Source organism: Poecilia latipinna, unplaced genomic scaffold, assembly GCF_001443285.1.
Source record: "Poecilia latipinna isolate Pla-1442-1.1 unplaced genomic scaffold, P_latipinna-1.0 Scaffold2319, whole genome shotgun sequence".
NCBI lineage: Eukaryota > Metazoa > Chordata > Actinopteri > Cyprinodontiformes > Poeciliidae > Poecilia > Poecilia latipinna.
Genome location: NW_015114935.1, coordinates 170,177 through 183,959, shown reverse-complemented (window position 1 = coordinate 183,959; position 13,783 = coordinate 170,177). Strand labels below are relative to the sequence as shown.

At 42.3% G+C, this 13,783-nt stretch overlaps 1 protein-coding gene across 1 annotated transcript in view; it reads left to right on the top strand.

Annotated features, from left to right (window-relative positions):
- The window catches only part of LOC106937335 (IgGFc-binding protein-like), a 19,354-nt gene extending 5,889 nt beyond the window's left edge, over positions 1 to 13,465 (top strand). The window contains exons 5-16 of the mRNA XM_015018772.1: positions 287 to 687; positions 812 to 1,008; positions 2,218 to 2,610; positions 2,698 to 2,981; positions 3,096 to 3,373; positions 8,991 to 9,110; positions 11,660 to 11,844; positions 11,932 to 12,074; positions 12,243 to 12,494; positions 12,584 to 12,743; positions 12,851 to 12,956; positions 13,039 to 13,465. Of these exons, the coding sequence (XP_014874258.1) occupies positions 287 to 687; positions 812 to 1,008; positions 2,218 to 2,610; positions 2,698 to 2,981; positions 3,096 to 3,373; positions 8,991 to 9,110; positions 11,660 to 11,844; positions 11,932 to 12,074; positions 12,243 to 12,494; positions 12,584 to 12,743; positions 12,851 to 12,956; positions 13,039 to 13,133 (2,614 nt within the window). The 3' untranslated portion in view covers positions 13,134 to 13,465. The remainder of the gene's footprint in view (positions 1 to 286; positions 688 to 811; positions 1,009 to 2,217; positions 2,611 to 2,697; positions 2,982 to 3,095; positions 3,374 to 8,990; positions 9,111 to 11,659; positions 11,845 to 11,931; positions 12,075 to 12,242; positions 12,495 to 12,583; positions 12,744 to 12,850; positions 12,957 to 13,038) is intronic.
- Positions 13,466 to 13,783: the final 318 nt, after the last annotated feature.

Below are 13,783 nucleotides of genomic sequence, written 5' to 3'. Positions count from 1 at the left end.
CTCAAACATTTGTCAACGCAGAGTTTGGACTGAGTGTCATATATGATGGAAGTAGCACAGTTTCCATTTCTATATCCCCAAGATACAGGTAGCTTATATACTTGAGCTTAAATTTGCTGTTACATAAGTATATCATCATTGCTAATTAGACCAAATATTTATATGTATTTTGAGATAAAACTGTTTCATCTAAAATATAGAGGCTGTTTTTTTTCATTTCTTGCTTGTCTGTGCCATTGATATTGAAGTGTATAAACTTTGATTCAGTCTTTCTTATCTTCATCAGAGGAAACATGTGTGGACTTTGTGGAAACTTCAATGGAAATCCAAATGATGACTTCCACACCCCAAGTGGATCATTGTCCAACTCAGCAGATGTTTTTGGAGCAGCTTGGAAGGTTCCTGGGAACTACACCTGTAGTGACGGCTGTGGCTCTTCATGTCCACAATGCAATGATGATCGATCTGCCAGGGCTCAGTGTGAGGTGATTCAGGCAGCTGACGGCCCCTTCAGCTTCTGCCACGAGGAGGTGGATCCAGCACCGTATTTCAGTGACTGTGTCTTTGATGTCTGCGTGTCGGGAAATCGAGGCAGTGATCTTCTGTGCAGGGCTCTAGAGACGTACGTCAGTGCCTGTCATTCTGCTAATGTCCGAGTCTACCCTTGGAGGCAAAACACCACTTGCAGTGAGTATGGAAGGCAGTGTGCTATCAATCGAGCAAGTGTTGTCCTCAAATCTCTCAAAATGTGTCTACTATGTTTGAACTTGTTTTAACCAACTTGTCATCCTTTATCTTATCATGTATACAGGAATTGAGTGCCCAGCCAACAGTCATTATGAGCTGTGTGGAACAGACTGTGGCCACACCTGTGCCAGCAGCATCGATGCTGCCTGTGACCATGTTTGCTCTGAGGGATGTTTCTGTGATGAAGGTTTTTCCAGGAGTGGATCAAGCTGTGTCCCTGTGGAAAGCTGTGGCTGCCAGTATGATGGATTCTACTTTAATGTAGGTCATCTCAGGTTACTTTATTCTTCATCTATTGGCTCAAAAAGTCAGAACAACCTAAACAACAGTTCCACAGTGGCTTTGATGAACTAAAAATCATTTGAGGTGTTGAATTCGAAGGCAACAAACTCAAACATAATTCCTTTTCTGTATGACATCACAGCAAAATCAAAAACAGTCAATATATCAAGATATTATGAGCTTCTGTGTTGGCTTATCTTTGGATACAATTTCTAGGTGTCTAAAAGCGTCACGTTCACCTGTTCGAATAGTTATATATAATTAAAAAAAGTTATAGGCATATCTAGCAATTTTACTGTTCAGGATGATTCTACCTCAGAGAGTTTTGTTCAAAATGTGCACATACCAAATACCCCACACCAAACTAATAAATGAATAAAACAATCCTGGTGACTGAGAGGAAAGCTGGATGAAGCTGGTGTGAGAGTCAATATCTGAAATGGATTGAGCCCTGAGCCTACAACGACTTACAGACCACTCAGAGAGGAAGGAGCCATTGGTCAAGAAACAGCCAAAGGTGTAAATGTAGTTTCTAAATGCAATCCAACAGATAATGGACTGTTGCTCTTTACAAATAAAATGACAATATATGGTATGAATATATATTCAAATCTGCCAGAAGGTTTGAAGGTTGTGGGTTTGATTCTAGCTTCAATCCATTACATGTCAATGAGCCCATGCATCATTAGCTTTCTACCGATTTGTGACTTGGTTTATGAAAGTGTACACGATGGCGAGTATGATTGGATGAATGTGGTGATAGTATAAAGTTCTTTACATGGCCTTGAAAAGCACTGAAATTCAGTCTATTTCAACTTACCTTTTGAATTTTCTATAAATATGCAAATAGCACAAGCACATTTACTTTAATTGCACTGTAACTATTTGGGTGGTATGTCCTTTTGAAACAAAAATCAAGTAGGACAGGTTATATAAATCATCTCACACTTTTGTTTAGTACCCAGATTGGAAATGCCTTCAGTAATTAACAAAAGCCTTAACTGACAGGAAGGAGTGGAAACTTGGCTAGGGTGGATGATGAATCAGGTTCTGCATGTTGTAGTTTTACAAATATGATTTGAACTGGAGAAGAAGCATGGCAGTAGTCCATTCCTTATTACCTCAAGATTCAGTTCTTCTTAATATTGTCACATAACTTAATACTTCCACTTTTTTCTTATCTTGCAGGCTGGTGAGTCCTTCTGGACAAACGGTTGTTCCCAACGGTGTGAATGTCAAGCGCCCAATGTCCTGATCTGCAGTCCCTCATCATGCACTCCTGCACAAGAGTGCACCATCAGAGATGGCCAGCTGGGCTGTTATGATGCCATGTCTACCTGTACAGTATGGGGTGACCCACATTACGTCACCTTTGATGGAGCCTTGGCTCATTTTCAGGGATCATGCTCTTACATCATCACTGAGAGTTTGAGACACAACAATGAAACTCAGTACAAAGTCGTGGCCACCAACAAACACAGAGGAAACAACCTTGTGTCTTTCGTGTCATCAGTTGATATATACCTCTCAAATCCTCCAGAGAGTGTTCATGTCAGGCTCGGACCTTACAAGAGAGTGAAGGTAAGCTTTATTTTAAATGCTGGATGAAAAACAAGTTTTGTTGTGCTAAAACCTTTGGTCTTATTTTCTGAACTCTCATCATAACAGGTAAATGGAGCTGAGGTTTCTCTTCCCACGACTGCAGGAACGTTTGGTCAGGTGATGAGGCAGGGAAGTTACATAGTGTTTGATGCTGTCGATGTTGTAGTCCAGTTTGATGGCTCCAGTACTTTACTGGTCAGGATGGGCCGCAACTACCAGAACAGAGTCACTGGAATGTGTGGGAACTTCAATGGTGATCCCACTGACGACAAAGTTTTACCCAACGGTACCTTGGCGGAAAACGACAACCAGTTTGGCCACAGTTGGAAATCTGACACAAGCGAAGCAGGGTGAGCTCAGACTGCATTTGTCTACATTTACCTGATACATTTTCAGCAATTGCACATTTTTCTTCAAAATTCTACTGACTCTAAAATCTTTTAAATGTCCAACGACTTTTCTAGATGCGGATCCACTGATGAAAGTAGTGGCGATGGACTAAGTGACTGCCGCTTCATAGAAGAATACACAGAACTGTGCAGAGTCATCACCAACACCAGCGGCCCATTCAGTTCTTGTCACCTGCATTCTGATCCACAACCCTTTCTCACTTCCTGTGTTTATGATCTCTGCCTCTACACATCAGCCAATGGCATGCTATGTTCTGCCGTCTCTGCTTATGAGAAAACCTGCACCAATTTAGGTCTAAGCATTCCTGACTGGCGCTCTCCTTTGCGTTGTGGTATGTCTGTTTTGCTAAATATCAGGACAATGAGCTACTGATTGGTCGTATGTAATGTTTATGGTTTGAAATGTTGTTTTCTGATATATTTGATTCAGCTGAGATTGACCCCTGTGAACAGCTGGACTGTGCAGAGTATGAGTGGTGTGGTAAGAAAGACGGTCTGTACAGTTGCTTTTCTGATGAGCATCCTCCTATACACGACAATGAGAGCTACAGTAAGGGCAACAACTTCTTAATCTTTTGTTTCACATGCTTTGAAATATTGAATTAACATTAAGAGCTGCCTCATTTCTAGGGATTGTGTCTAGGGTTCCTTAATTAAAACATGGTGTGATAAGTAGTTAGATCCTAAGCATTTTCAGCCAAAGGACACTTCAGCACAAAGAAATTTCTACTGTGCTTCTGTTTTATATTTGTCTAATGAAATCTGTGCTTTTTGTAGGACCGCTCTACCCAATTTCTGGAAACACAACTCAACCAGCTCTCGATGGAAGCTCCCCTCGGATTGTCCTACAACAACCTTTTGTGTATTTCGGAAAACAATATAATCAGATTTATGTATGTAAAATTGGCCTCCATGTTAAATTAAAAAACACTTACTAATTTGACAGATGATGAAAAAAGTTTTCCCTTGTTTTCATTAGGTGAACCATAATGGACATATGACCTTTAATAATCCATGGTCTATGTACATACCTCAAAGATTTCCAATGTATTCAACCTGGGACATTATCGCTCCGTTCTGGACTGATTTTGACAACAGACAAACTGGTCTGGTCTACTATAAACAATATACAAGTGGCAACATCCTCAATCAAGCAACAGAGGACATTAATAATTACTTCCCACAATTAAACTTTACTTCAAGCTGGGTGTTTGTTGCAACATGGCATGAAATGCCATATTGGCAACAAGAGAATTCAGTAAGTTTTCATCTCTTTGAAATGTATGATGGGTATGCTTTTGTCTAAATACCATACAACAAAAGTAAGAAATTTATTTTTTTCAGCGAACAACAGTCCAGGCTGTCTTGATCTCTGGAGGCCAGTCCTCCTTTGTGCTGATGAACTATGGAAATATATCCCCAAACAGATGGAACATACAGGTTAGTGCACGTATAATCATGTTATACAATTTTAAATCTTATTTACTGTTCAATTCTTCACTTTAGATGTAACTACAAAGATTAGTTTGAACTATACACATATTAAATACAATTCTGTGTGTTTTATTATCCCAGGTTGGATACGACACAATTAATTCCCCTCACCATCTCACTGTTCCTGGATCCTTCTCCAGTAACGCTTCAGGCAATTACTCAGTTTTCCGCCTCAACAGTAACGTCAATGTACCTGGTCGCTGGGCTTTCCGACTGGATCATGGATCAAGAGGCTGCACTTTCAATGGTAAGACCAGTAGTACTGCACCAATGGACCCCTTATCACATGGATACCTTCATTGAATGAACAAGAAATAGGATTAGTAAGCTCGTACTTCTGCTTACTATGGGAATTTAGTTGGTAATATGGAGTAAAATAACTACAAGAGAGCATTAGCAGGATGTTTATAACATTTTCAAAAAAGGTTTCTGAGTATTTTCTGAACTGCTGAGATGAGATTTTGAGAGAAATCTTGACTGTAAAAAAATTTTTCAGCTTTGTTCTGTTTTTTGGGGGGTTTGTTATTTTTTAAGATCAACCTGTTCAACTTGGCGACTCTTTCTGGAGTGACAGCACCTGTGCACAGAAGTGCACCTGCACCAACCAAGGGCTGCAATGCTCCAACAATCCCTGCTCCTTCTCCCAAATCTGTCGGCCAGCTGCCTTTCAGTACTCCTGCCAGACAGTGCAAAGACGAACCTGCACCGTCAGTGGAGATCCACATTACTACACCTTTGACGACTCAGGGTTTCACTTTCAAGGCACATGCACTTACATTCTGTCAGAGCAGTGTCAGAATGGACTGCCCTATTACAGAGTGGAGGGGAAGAACGGGCATCAGGGGAGCAGTCATGTTTCATGGACACAACTGGTCAAAGTCTTTGTCCATGATGAAACTATTGAGCTGGTTAAAGGACATCAGGGTCAGGCCAAGGTAACAGGAATTTCTTACTACCGGTAACATAGACCCTACATTTTGTGTTGTGTTTACATTTATAAACTATTCTTTTGTTGCCATCCTTACAGGTCAATGGAAGCTTTGTAACAGTTCCGTTTTCCCTCAGAAACGGTTCTATCCAGGTTTATCAGTCAGGTTTCTCTGTGATCGTCAGCACTGACTTTGGCCTGATGGTGTCATATGACAGAAGTTTATATGTCCGGATCAGTTTGCCCTACACTTACCAAAATAGCACATGTGGGTTCTGTGGAAACTTCAACAATCACCCTGAAGATGATTTTCGAACCCGTCAAGGTGAAGTGGTGAGCTCTGATGTGGTTTTTGCCAACAGCTGGAAAGCATCTGGTGATGATGAGCCTGGGTGTGACCATCAGTGTGAACGTCTGGCCTGTGCCGGCTGCACAGCAGCTCAGACAGCACTGTACAGAAACTCTGCTCACTGTGGTATTCTGGAGAACAGCACAGGACCATTTGCTGCATGCCATCAACAACTCCCTCCAGGATTTTTTGTAGATAGCTGTGTGTATGATCTCTGTGTCGGCGGAGGGTATCAGCCCATTCTGTGCCAAGCCCTAAATGTCTACTCAAGTCAGTGTCAACAAAATGGGATCCAGCCACAAAGCTGGAGGCATCCTGGCTTCTGTGGTATGTCTGCCAGTCATTTGCAATTATTTTGAAATGCAATTGGTGTTAAATATTCAAAGTTTGAGAATAAATGTTTCTTGTGTTTAGAAATCCCCTGCCCAGCCAATAGCCACTATGAGGCCCAGGGTACAGGATGTCCATCTACATGTGTCAACCCCAATTCCACCTACAACTGCCCCCTGCCTGATCAAGAGAGCTGTGTCTGCAATTCAGGCTACCTCCTGAGTGGAGGGGTCTGTGTCCCTCATGCTGACTGTGGCTGCAGCTTTGAGGGTCACTACTACCGCTCAGGAGAAACTGTCATACTGGATGCAGACTGTGGGAGGCGCTGTACATGTAGCTATGGCTCCATGACTTGCAGCTCTCACAGCTGTGGTCAACATGAGTCCTGCAGGGTGGAGGATGGAGTAAGAGGGTGCACACCAAACAGCTTTGCAACATGTTGGATCAGAGGCCCAGGATCATATCATACATTTGATGGAGTGATGTACCAGTACCCAGGAGCATGTCGCNTTCGAAGGCAACAAACTCAAACATAATTCCTTTTCTGAAGGAATAATATCAAATAATATCAAAATATCAAGATATTATGAGCTTCTGTGTTGGCTTATCTTTGGACACAATTTCTATGTGTCTAAAAGCGTCACGTTCACCTGTTCGAATAGTTATATATAATTAAAAAAGTTATAGGCATATCTAACAATTGTACTGTTGAGGATGATTCTGCCTCACAGAGAGTTTTGTTCAAAATGTGCACATACCAAATACTCCACACCAAACTAATAAATGAATAAAACAATCCTGGTGACTGAGGAAAGCTGGATGAAGCTGGTGTGAGAGTCAATATCTGAAATGGATTGAGCCCTGAGCCTACAACGACTTACAGACCACTCAGAGAGGAAGGAGCCATTGGTCAAGAAACAGCCAAAGGTGTAAATGTAGTTTCTAAATGCAATCCAACAGATAATGGACTGTTGCTCTTTACAAATAAAATGACAATATATGGTATGAATATATATTCAAATCTGCCAGAAGGTTTGAAGGTTGTGGGTTTGATTCTAGCTTCAATCCATTACATGTCAGTTAGCCCATGCATCATTAGCTTTCTACTGATTTGTGACTTGGTTTATGAAAGTGTACACGATGGCGACTATGATTGGATGAATGTGGTGATAGTATAAAGTTCTTTACAAGGCCTTGAAAAGCATTGAAATTTAGTCTATTTCAACTTACCTTTTGAATTTTCTATAAATATGCAAATAGCACAAGCACATTTACTTTAATTGCACCGTAACTATTTGGGTGGTATGTCCTTTTGAAACAAAAATCAAGTAGGACAGGTTATATAAATCATCTCACACTTTTGTTTAGTACCCAGATTGGAAATGCCTTCAGTAATTAACAAAAGCCTTAACTGACAGGAAGGAGTGGAAACTTGGCTAGGGTGGATGATGAATCAGGTTCTGCATGTTGTAGTTTTACAAATATGATTTGAACTGGAGAAGAAGCAAGGCAGTAGTCCATTCCTTATTACCTCAAGATTCAGTTCTTCTTAATATTGTCACATAACTTAATACTTCCACTTTTTTCTTATCTTGCAGGCTGGTGAGTCCTTCTGGACAAACGGTTGTTCCCAACGGTGTGAATGTCAAGCGCCCAATGTCCTGATCTGCAGTCCCTCATCATGCACTCCTGCACAAGAGTGCACCATCAGAGATGGCCATCTGGGCTGTTATGACGCCATGTCTACCTGTACAGTATGGGGTGACCCACATTACGTCACCTTTGATGGAGCCTTGGCTCATTTTCAGGGATCATGCTCTTACATCATCACTGAGAGTTTGAGACACAACAATGAAACTCAGTACAAAGTCGTGGCCACCAACAAACACAGAGGAAACAACCTTGTGTCTTTCGTGTCATCAGTTGATATATACGTCTCAAATCCTCCAGAGAGTGTTCATGTCAGGCTCGGACCTTACAAGAGAGTGAAGGTAAGCTTTATTTTAAATGCCGGATGAAAAACAAGTTTTGTTGTGCTAAAATCTTTGGCCTAATTCTCTGAACTCTCATCATAACAGGTAAATGGAGCTGAGGTTTCTCTTCCCATGACTGCAGGAACGTTTGGTCAGGTGATGAGGCAGGGAAGTTACATAGTGTTTGATGCTGTCGATGTTGTAGTCCAGTTTGATGGCTCCAGTACTTTACTGGTCAGGATGGGCCGCAACTACCAGAACAGAGTCACTGGAATGTGTGGGAACTTCAATGGTGATCCCACTGATGACAAAGTTTTGCCCAACGGTACTTTGGCGGAAAACGACAACCAGTTTGGCCACAGCTGGAAATCAGAGACAAGCGAAGCAGGGTGAGCTCAGACTTCATTTTCCATAGTTAACCTAAAAATCTCAACCATTGCAAACATTTTTTCAGAAATTGACTGTCTAAAATTTTTTAAATGTCTAACGACTTTTCTAGATGCGGATCCAATGATGAGAGAAGTGGTGACAGACTAAGTGACTGTCGCTTCATAGAAGAATACACAGAACTCTGCAGAGTCATCACCAACACCAGCGGCCCATTCAGTTCTTGTCACCTGCATTCTGACCCACAACCCTTTTTCACTTCCTGTGTTTACGATCTCTGCCTCTACACACCAGCCAATGACATGCTATGTTCTGCCGTGTCTGCTTATGAGAAAACTTGCACCGTCTTGGGTCTAAGTATCCCTGACTGGCGCTCTCCTTTGCATTGTGGTATGTTTGTTTGGTTCACTACATTATCAGTACAATGAGATGTTAATTGATCATATGCGATGAATTTCACTTTGTCATTTGTGATATCGTCAATTCAGCTGAGACTGACCCCTGTGAACAGCTGGATTGTGTGGAGTATGAGTGGTGTGGTAAGAAAGATGGGGTGTACGGCTGCTTCTGTGATGAGCACTATAATAGATCCAAAGATGAGAGCTATGGTAAGGGCAAAACATTTTAAACATTTTTATTATTAGAAGAGGTAGCAATAATCACATAGCATCGTCAAACATGGTTTGTTCACTACTTTATAGTTGGTATTTTCTAGATTTCAAGCATAATATTTACATCAGTTGGTGCAGTTGGTCTCCAAACGTCAAAACTATGAACTACGGTCACACATTGTTTATGAATTAACCTGAACAATATCTCAAAGGGGAAGTGGGTGCCATTGAGTCTGAGTGGACCGTGTTCTGCGCCTCCATTGTCGAGACGGCTTAAGAGAGCTGTGGCCGCAAGGTTGTTGGGGCCAGTCATGGCAGCAACCCTCGAACCTGTTGGTGGACAGCTTTGGTGAGGGATGCTTTCAGGCTGAAGAAAGAGTCTTTTCGGCCTCCGGGATCACAGAAGCAGCTGATGTGTACCGACATTCCAAGCGGCATGTGGCTCTGATGGTTGCCGAGGCAAAAACTCGGGCGGGGGAGGAGTTCGGAGAGGCCATGGAGAAAGGCTTCAAGGCGACATTTTGGGCTGGTGGGCAGAATACTTCGAAGACCTCAATCCTACCAACATGCCTTCCATCGAGGAAGTAGAGCCTGGGAACTCTGGGTTGGGCTCTCCAATCTCTGGGGATGCAGTTGCCGAGGTGGTTAAAGGGCTCCTCAGTGGCATGTTGTAGGGTTGTGATGGTTAACACAACTGCAATATTGCATGGACATTGGAGGAAGTCCCCCTGGATTGGCAGACCTGGGTGGGGGACCAGAGGGTATACTTTAATTACAGAGGGGTCACATTCTTAAGTTTCCTTGGCAAGGTCTATTCAGGGATCTGGGAGAGGAGGATCCATCGGATAGTCTAACCTTGGATTCAGGAAGGGCAATATGGTTTTTGTCCTGGTCATGGAACACTGGACCAGCTCTACACCCTCAGCAGTGCCCTGGAGTGTGTGTAGGAGTTCGCCCAACCAGTCTACATGTGCTTTGTGGACTTGGAGAAGGCGTCCAACCATGTCCCTCAGAGAGCCCTGTGGGGTACCAGGCCCTTTGATACGGGCTGTTAGGTCCCTGTATGACCGGTGTCAGAGTCTGGTTCACATTGCCAGAAGCAAGTCGGGCTGGTTTCCGGTGAGATTTGGACTCTGCTTAGGCTGCCCTTTGTCACTGATTCTGTTCATTGCTTTCGTGTACAGAATTTCTAGGCGCAGTCAAGGTGTTGAAGGGATCCGTTTTGGTGGCCTTAGGATTGCATTGTGGATGATGTGGTCCTATTGTCTTCATCCGGTCGTGATCTACAGTGTTCGCTGGAGCGGTTTGCAGCCGAGTGTGAAGCAGCTGGGGTAAGGATCAGTGCCTCCAAATCCGAGGCCATGGTCCTGAGCTGGAAAAGGGTAGAGTGCCTTCTCCAGGTCAGGGGGTATGTCCTGCCCAAAGTGGAGGAGCTTAAGTATCCCGGGATCTTGGTCACAAATGAGGGAAGAAGGGTGTGGTAGATCGACGGGTGGATTGGCACAGCGTCTGCAGTGAAGCAGGCGCTGTACCAGTCTGTCGTGGTGAAGAGAGAGCTGAGTCAAAAAGCGAAGCTCTCAATTTACCAGTCGATCTACATTCCTACCCTCATCTATGGTCATGACTGAAAGAACAAGCTCATGGATACAAGCGGCCGAGATGACTTTTCTACAAAGGGTGTCTGGGCTCTCCTTAGAGATAGGGTGAGAAGCTCAGTCATCTGGGAGTGTCTCAGAGTAGAGCCGCTGCTCCTTCATGTCGAGAGGAGCCAGTTGAAGAGGCTTAGGCCTCTAGTTAGGATGCCTCCTGGATGCCTCACTTGTGAGGTCTTCTGAGAATGTCCCACCGGGAGGAGGCCCCGGGGAAGACCCAGGACATGCTGGAGGGACTATGTTTGTCAGCTGGCCTGGGAATGCCTTGGGAATCCCCCGGAGGAGCTGGAACAAGTTAGAGAAATGGAACTCACTTATCCGACCGCTTATCCGACCTGACCCTCGGATAAGCGGAAGAAGATGGATGGATGGAATATCTCAAGAAACTGCACTCAGTGCAGCATTGCTGTTATTTGTATATAGTTGCTTGTCACCTTTTTCTCTGTATTTGTAGACAGCCAAATGTGTTCCTTTTTGTTTATAAATTACTGGGACTACTTCCCTCTTACCTGACTGCATTTATGGTAAATCTCACACCCGGTTTGAACTTCGGGGGCAGCTTTTTTTCCATATGTTTGTGTCTAGAGTTAGAACAGATCTCGCAAAGACAGCATTTAAACATGCTGCCCCCTATGCTTGGACTCTTCCAGGAAGAATTTAAATTGACAGAAGTGACACTTCTTGAACTAAAAACACTACTGAACAACCTCGAAGAGTTTTAACAGCCATTGCTTTTGATGTTCATATTCATGTTTCACTGATTGAATGTAAATGACGATTCTTCTAAATGGTGCTGCTATCTTATCAGGTCCCCATTGAAATGGAGATTATAGACAGAGGTTTATTTTTCAACTGAGTAAATAAAGCTTAAATGTTTCTGTCTTTGGTTGGCAGATGCAAACATTGAATGCTCCAGCAGTTCTGGAACCATGTCAGTATCTCGCTGCGAGTTGTTTGAAGCGGGCTTCCACTCCAGTGCTCTCCATCTCCGAGACAGCTCTTGCAACGGGACTCTTCAGGACGGACGACTTGTCTTCCATTTTGACAATGACAACCATCTGTGTGGTACAACCCTTATGGTAAAGTTAATGAATTAGAACATCTTCTTTAAAGCTTCAGTTGTGTTTCTTCAGTTGATTGATTCCATTTTGTCATTTCACTGTTAGAGAAATGGAACTCACTTCATGTATGAGAACAGTATTCACGGGAATGTGACCAACCATCAGAGGAATCTTCATCTGCATTTCTCCTGTGTTTACCCTCTGGCTCAAGCTCTGTCAATGGTTGTGGACATCAACCCTGTGGAGAGGTCTTGACACAATTTTCTCTGTTTGCTTCCTTTGAGCATTGTGTCCAATTACACTAATATGTTTTAATTGGTTATTATTTGTAATGTAATCCTGTAACCAAATTAGAGTAGCTTAGCCAGCTTATCAGATACATTAAAGGGTGGTCATAATAAATGCTTATTCTACAGTATTCTGAGGAAGAAGCTTCCTGTTGGCACTGGATCATATCGTATGAGGATGATCCCCTATGAGGATGAAGGCTTCCTCTCCCCCTTCAGCGCTAATGGACACATAGAAATGGAAGTTGATGAGATGTTTTACTTGGAGGTGCGAACAGAAGGGGTGGATCAGCGTCAATTTGCCACAGTTCTGGACTCTTGCTGGGCCACGCCAGTCAACCAAGCAAACTACCCAGTCCGCTGGGATCTCATTACTGCACAGTAAATGAGACCATCTTGTTGTTCTTTTTAATTTAATTCAGTGTCTTTTTGCTGGCAGTCTAACTGATGCATCTGCTTCTGCTTCACAGGTGTCCTAATCCAGATGATGGAACCGTAGAGGTGATTCAGAACGGCGTCTCCACTGTGTCTCGTTTCTCCTTCAGGATGTTCACATTCACCAACCACACACAGATTTTCTTGCATTGCAGTGTCCACTTATGCCTTTTGAGAAGCAACAACTGCAGAGCTGTGAGTTTTGTGTGCTTTTTGTGACTATATCATGTATGATCAAGTTGAACATCTTCAGAAGCGTAAAATGTTGCTGACTTGCCTTTATTTTCTTTTTTTTTTTGCAGCACTGCTACTCGGATCACCACATTCTAATCCGGAGGGATGTATCTTACCATGACTCTGGAGCTCTGTCAATTGGACCACTGGTACTTGGGACTCAACCGAACACTGGTAAAGTTCTATCATATCTTCATTGTTTTGTAATTATATTTAACTGCTTAACAAAATCTATCCACATCTCTTTTTTACACAGGTGGACTAATCCAAAGAAACAGTGCTGTGGGTCATCTGACATCAGTTGTTACCCTGTTTGTCAGTTTGCTGATGACCAGAATTCTGGTCAATTGATAAAGAATAATCACACTCTATGATCAAGTAAAACTTTGTTGATTATGATCTATGTTGATAGGAGGTGTTTTCTGGGTTTTGGTTTGTACTTGAAATTAGTCAAGAAAAAAGTAATTTTGCTTTTCTAACATCTGGTGCACCACTGTGCTTTAGGCCATTTGTGGGATTAATATAATCGTTTTTTTGTTTTGTCAGTGGATTTTATCATCATTAATTGTTGGTAACATCTGAGAGAGTAAAATATTGTATGGTTGGATTTAGTTAAGGTTACATATATGAAAAAAGTTAATTAACGTCTGAAGCAATGATCTCTGTGTCGAACTGAATGAATTTAAGAATGATTTTCTCATTGTCTAAATTCTGTTTAAGGGTTTAAACATTGATATATGGTATTATATATATGTACTGAGCTACAAAAGAGAATAAAGAAATTCACATTAATGTGATCATCAGCCTTTTATGCTTTTTGTTTTTAATAAAAGGCTTAATAAACTGTATGTTTGGTGTATGGCATGTTCTGACTCATTATCAAAAGTTAAGAATCTTAGTTTGATTTTATGGAATATTATCAGTTATAAAAATGGTTTTAGTAAATAGTCATCACTTTGGAGGGGTGATCACTATGCCAGCTGGCCTGAGTTCTTCCAAAT